Here is a 6,727-nt window from a genome sequence, read left to right as displayed (position 1 = left end):
ATTTTATAAAAGCAATCTAATTTCAAAATTATGTTATATAATCATATTTATACCAAATACTGATGAGATTTTATGATAAATAAATACAAACTAAAATCATCTGAGAGGGACAAACTTCAATAGAGAAAAAGCCTTAGTAGTACTGGGCATTGGGCAAGATTGTAGGGCATTTTCTTAATTACTATTTGATGGGGGAGGATGCAGTCCATTGTAGGTGATGCCAGCCATTGATGGTGACCCTGGCTTCCCCAACAAAGCAAACTGAGCAAGCTATGAGGAAGAATCTAGTAAGCATCTCTCCTCTATGGCCTGTGTTCAGCTACTGCCTCTGGGTTTCTTCTCTGTTTGAATCCCAGCCCTGACTTCCCTCAGTAATGGACTGTTACTTGGAAGTATAAGAAAAATAAAATTTCCCATCGTTTTATGTCACTTTTAGTCATGACATTTTATCATAGCCATAATAATTCTTAAAATTCCTTACCCTCCTCTTTCTCTCTTTTCCATGTTTCATTTACTACAGGTTTCTTTCCCTTTCCTAGTTCTCCTTATATATATCCACTATAGGTGAATTCATGTTTAAATATTCATGTTTAAAATATAAGATTTGTAAATGAGATTATGCATGTAATAATTTTGTTTCTAAGCTACATGACCTCTACCTCTTTCTCATGGGCCACATACCACTCTGAATTCTTCTAGAGTATTCTCAATAGAGGAATATTGAATGGCAGAGAAACACTTAAAGAAATGCTCAACATCCTTAGTTATCATAGAGATGCAAATCAAAACAACCTTGAGTTTTCACCTTGCAGCTGTCAGAATAGCTAAGATCAAAAACTCAATTGACAACACATGAGGTGCTTTCTCAGAAACTTAGAAAATGCGCTTTCTCAAGATCCAAAAATAGCACTCCTAGGCATATATCCAAAAGTTGATCACATCCACAACAATGACATTTGTTCAACCATGATTGTAGCAGCTTTATTTGTAATAGCCAGAACCTTGAAAAAACCCAACTGACCATCAATGGAGAAATGGATACAGAAATTGTGGTACATTAACACAATGGAATACAAGTCAGTAATTAAAAACAAGGAAATATATTCACTTATAAGTGGATACTAGACCTATAAGATAGGATAAACTTACTAATATCTGTACACCTAAGGAAGCTAAACAAGAAGGAAGACACAGGGTAAGAGGATAAATCCTCACTTAGAAAGACAAATGGAATGGGCATCAGAAGAAGGAAAAAACAAGAAACAGGACAGGAGCCTATCACAGAGGTTCTCTGAAAGACTCTACCTAACAGTATATCAAAGCAGATGCTGAGACTCATAACCAAACTTCGGGCAGAGTGCAGGGAATCATATGAAAGAAGAGGTAGTTAGTAAGAACTGGCGAGTACAGGAGCTCCACAAGAAGAGCAACAGAACCAAATTATCTGGGCTCAGGGCTATTTTCTGAGACTGAAACTCCAACCAAGGTCCATTCATGGCTGTAACCTAGAACCCCTGCACAAATGCAGTCCATGGAAACTCAGTATCCTAAGGGGTTTCCTCCTAAGGGGAAGAGGGACTGTCTCTGACATGAACTGAGTGGCTGTGTCTTTGACCCCTGTCACCCACCTCGAGGGAGGAGCAGCCTTGCCAGGCCAGAGAGGAGTACAATGGAGCCAGTCCTGATGAGACCTGATTAGCTAGGGTCAGATTGAAGGGGAGGTGGACCTCCCTATTGGTGGGCTTAGAGAGGGGAATGGGAAAAGATGAGGGAGAGAGCAAGAGTGGGATTGGGACGAAATGAGGGAGAGGCTATAGCTGGGATACAAAGCAAATAAAATATAATTAATGTAAAAAAAAATCAAAATTTAATTAAAAATACCAAAGCCACTTTTTTAAATTTAAATTTTAATTTTTTATTAATTACACTTTATTAACTTTGTATTCTCCCATAAGCCCCTCCCTCTCCCCTCCTGATCCCACCCTCCCTCCACCTTCTTCATGCATGTCCCTCCCCATGTCCACTGGTAGAGGAGGTCCTCTTCTCCTTCCTTCTGATCACATCAGGAGTGCCAAAGCCACTTTTTAAGAAAGTATTTATTGGGTCTTTCAGAGAACTAGAATCCGTGATAGCAGAATGAAAGCAGCAGGTGGCAGACCTTGTTTTAGCTGGAGCAGAAGCTCAGGGCTCACATCTCAAAATCTATGCATGTATTTAGATATGTATGTATGTCTACCATATATGTGCTATAACTGGGATTATAGATGACTGAGAATCATCAGACAATTCATTGGAATCAAACATGAGTGTTTCATAAGAGAATCAAATGCTCATAACTACTGATTTGACTCTCTATTCCCAAACCATTCTGTTTTAATATGTATTTCCTTTAGCTGCTCAATTTTTCTTTTCTCTCAACATTTCCATTCTCTCTCCAATCCAGATTTCCCTCTCCTCTCTATCCTCTCTTTTCTTACTTACTCATCTGTTTTCCCCTTCTTTTTTCCTTTCTTCTTTCTGCTTCTCCTGTTTCTTTCTGCTGTTGTTGATTAGTATATTTATTGTTTCCTCAGGATTGTAATCAAAGGTTTTCCAGTATTATTTCTATAAAACTCACTTTATTTAAATGCTTTTGATTTTTAATGGAAGCCTGTCATGAGTGCATTTCAATATTTTTGGATTGATAGCTCTAAGTTGGTCCTTGAGCTTCTGACTTTACTTTTCCCCCCAGTGGTTGCTTCCTTGTTTTGATGATATTTTTGGCTGAAAATTTAACCTGGATTCTCAATCAGCCCAGTACCCTGGCTATTTACTTTCTCATGTGATGACTGTTTTGCATAGGTCCCTCCAAGACAGCCCATCTGCCCATAATTTATAAACCAGGCTTTTGCAGTTAGAACTGAAAAGCATCAGACAGGCTGGGGTACCAAGATGGAGTCACACACCCAGATCTTCATATTCCTGCTCCTCTGGACGTCTGGTGAGTATTAAAGAGTATTAGAATATCATCAAATTAATTCATTCATAGAGAAACAGCTATTTTCTATAGGAATCCAGTGGTATTCAGGCAAAGCCATTAGAAAAGGCATTTTAGATTCCAACATTTGTATCAGGAACTCTTTGTGTGTATATGACTATACTCATTGTCTATTTCTGGTTGCAGGTGCTGAGGGGGACATTGTGATGACCCAGTCTCCTGAATTAATGTCCACATCTGTAGGAGACAGGATCACCCTAAGCTGCAAGTCCAGTCAGATTGTGAATGGATATGTGGATTGGTACCAGCAGAAACCAGGGCAGCCTCCTAAACTGCTAATCTACTCTGCGTCCAGTCGATACACTGGGGTCCCTGATCGCTTCACAGGGAGTGGATCTGGGACAGATTTCACTCTCAGCATCAGCAGTGTGCAGGCTGAAGACCTGGCAGTTTATTACTGTCAGCAGCATAGCAGCTATCCTCCCACAGTGCTTCAGCCTACAACACAAACCTCCTTGAGAGTCTCACCAGCTGCCTGTACCACACTCAACCGTGGGCCTGCACACTTCCGCCTTCTGCCTAATATCTGCTAAGCATGACTAATTGATGAAATCTTCAGTAGAAAATTAATTAAGAGATAGCCTCCTTTCTTCCATATTTTTGGCAACACTGGTGTGTATAGAAAAAAGAAGCTAAGTTAAGAGATTTAGAAGTTGTCGTTTTGCACTGAGAGGATACAGTATAAGCAAGAAACATCATTGAAGCTTATGGTGTCATGCTGACTTTAGATATCTCTTTGTTATACATTTAGCCTATGATGAATCTGTATAAAATAGGATGATAGACTTTAAAATTATTTACATAGAATACATAATCCTCAGATTATTAGTTTAGATTAAGTAGCCTCAAACTTTGGTAAATGATCTTTCAAGTAAATTTTCCGTTTCATTTAGATTTTCAAATTTAATGGTGTATTGACTTTTGAAGTTTGACCTAAGGAGTCTTTGAATTTCTTCAGTGCCTGTCATTATGGCCTCCATTTTGTTTCTGATTTTGTTGATTTGTATAGTTTCTCTCTGACTTTTAGTTAGTTTGGTTAAGGGTTTGTCTATCTTGTTGATTTTCTCAAAGAAACAACGCTTGGTTTCTTTTGAATATCTGAATTGTTGTTGTTTTTTTCATATAATAAACAGTTTAATGCTGCAATTATATGAGGATGTATAAATTTGAAAGACCTGGATTGCATTATCAGCACACAGAAAGATGAGGAACTCTGGGCAACTGCACATGTGGTATGCTTTCCTCTATATGTCTGTGTCTACTGCATATATGCATCTGATTTTTATTTATTACAATTTATTCACTTTGTATCCCAGCTATGCCCCTTTTCTCGTCTTCTCCAAATCCCACTCTCCTTTCCTCTCCTCCTCCCATGCCCCTGCCTCAGTCCACTGATAGGGTTGGACCTCCTCCCCTTCCATCTGACCCTAGCTAATCAGGTTTCATTATGGACTGGCTGCTTTGTTTTACTCTGTGGCCTGGTAAGACTGCTTCCCCCTGAGGGGAAAGAGTCAAAGAGTCAGCCACTGTGTTTATGTTAGAGACAGCTCCTGTTCCCCTTACTAGGTATTCCACCTGGAGACTGAGCTGCCATGGGCTACATCGGTGCAGGGGTTTTAGGTTATCTCCATGCATGGACCTTGGTTGGAAAATAAGTCTCAGAAAAGTGTCCTGTGCTCAGAATTTTTTGGTTTTATTTTTCTCCTTGTGGAATTCCCTGCCCCTTCCTGGTCTTGCTATCTCCCGTTTCTTTCATAAGATTCTCTGCACTCCTCCCAAAGTTTGGCTATGAATCTCAGGAAATGTTTTGATATGCTTCTGGGTAGAGCCTTTCAGGGGCTCTCTGTTTTAGGCTCCTGTCATGTTCCCTGTTTTCTCCCACTTCAGATGTCCGTACTGTTTGCCATTCTGTGTGAGGTTTCATCATCTTACACTGGGTCCTCCTTCTTGCTTAGCTTCCTTAGTTGTACAGATTTTAGTTTGTTTATGTTATATTATAAGTCTAATATACACTTATGAGTGAGTATATACCATGCATGTCTTTCTGCTTTTGGGATAGCTCACTCAGGATGACCTTTTCTGGATCCCACCATTTGCCTGCAAATTTCATGATTTCCTTGTTTTGAAATTTTTTAAAATTCCATTGTGTAAGTGTACCACAATTTCTCTATTCATTCCTCAGTTGAGGGACATCTGGGTTGTTTCCATATTCTACCTATTATGAATACATGTGCTATGAAACATGGTTGAGCAAATGTCTTTGTTGTGTGCTTGAGCATATTTTGGATATATGCCTAGGAGTGCTAAAGCTGAATCTTGAGGAAACAGTGTTCCTAATTGTCTGACAAAGTGCCAGAATGATTTCCAAAGTGGCTGTACAAGTTTACATTCCTAGGAGCCGTGGTGGAGGATTTCCCTTTTTCCACATCCTCTCCAGCATGTGTTGTCACTTGACTTTTTGTTCTTAGCCATTCTTTTCTTTGTAAGATGAAATCTCAGGGTCGATTTGATTTGCATTTTCCTGATGACCATGGACATTGAGCATTTCTTTAAGTGTTTCTCTGCCATTTGATATTCTTCTATAGAGAACTCTGTTTATCTCTGTACCCCATTTTTAAATTGGATTAATCAATTTATTGCTTTTTAACTTCTCAAGTTCTTTATATGTTCTGGATATTGGCCCCCTGCCAGATATAGGTTTGTTGAATACCCTTTCCCAGTCTGTGGTTTATCCCTTTGTTTTGATGACAGTGTCCTTTGCTTTACAGAAGCTTTTCAGTTTCATGAGGTCCCATTTATTGATTGTTGATCTTAGAGCCTGTGCTGTTGGTGTTCTGTTCAAGAAGTTGTCTCCTGCCAATGAGTTCCATGCACGTTCCCACTTTTTTTCTAACAGATTTAGTGTGTCTGGTTTTATGTTGTGGTCTTTGATTCACTTGGACTTTAGTTTTGTCCAAGGTGATTAATATGTCTCTATTTGTACTTTTCTACATGTAGACAACCAGTTAGACCAGCATCATTTTTTGAAGATGTTTTTTTTTTTCCATTGTATGTTTTTTTTGCATCTTTGTCAAAAATCCATTTCCATTGGAGTATGGGTTTATTTCTGGGTATTCTATTTGATTCAATGGATCTATCATGTTGTTACTATGCCAGTAACATAGAGGTTTTTATTTTTATTTTTATTTTTTATTGTTCTGTAGAACTGCTAGGGATCAGGAATGGTGATACCTACTGAGAATCTATTGTTATACAGGATTTTAAAATCAATTTTGGGTTTTTTGATTTTCCATATGAAGTTGAGATTTCTTCTTCCAAGTTCTGTAAGGAATTGTGTTGGTATTTTGTTGAGAATTGCATTGAATTTGTAGATTGCTTTTCACAGGATGGCCATTTTCATTATGTTAATACTGCTGATCCATGAGCATGGGAGATCTTACCATCTTCTGATATCTTCTTCTATTTCTTTCTTCATAGACTTGAAGTTTTTTTTTTCAAACAGATCATTCACTTGCTTGGTTAGAGTCACATCAAAGTACTTTATGTTATTTGTGGCTATTGAGAAAGGTGTAGTGTCCCTAACTTCATTTTAAGCCCTTTTGCCTTTTATGTACAGGAGGGATACTGAATTTTTTTTTTTTGAGTTAATTTTTTCGCAGCCAGTTTGCTGAAAGTGTTTATAGGCTAAGA

General features: G+C 38.4%; 1 gene segment (V, D, J or C); it reads left to right on the top strand.

Annotated features, from left to right (window-relative positions):
- Positions 1-2,913: 2,913 nt before the first annotated feature.
- Positions 2,914-3,465, top strand: LOC129669301 (immunoglobulin kappa chain variable 6-17-like; the record flags this gene model as incomplete). The annotated part of the segment is given in 2 exon segments: positions 2,914-2,980; positions 3,164-3,465. Coding segments are annotated over 2 exon segments (351 nt in total), but the record flags the coding sequence as incomplete, so codon positions are not given.
- Between the last annotated feature and the right edge of the window lie 3,262 nt (positions 3,466-6,727).

This window comes from Psammomys obesus, unplaced genomic scaffold (genome assembly GCF_907164565.1).
Source record: "Psammomys obesus unplaced genomic scaffold, mPsaObe1.curated_primary_1811, whole genome shotgun sequence".
Lineage (NCBI taxonomy): Eukaryota > Metazoa > Chordata > Mammalia > Rodentia > Muridae > Psammomys > Psammomys obesus.
The sequence above is the reverse complement of the archived record's forward strand: the minus strand, read 5'-3'. Positions and strand labels throughout refer to the sequence as shown.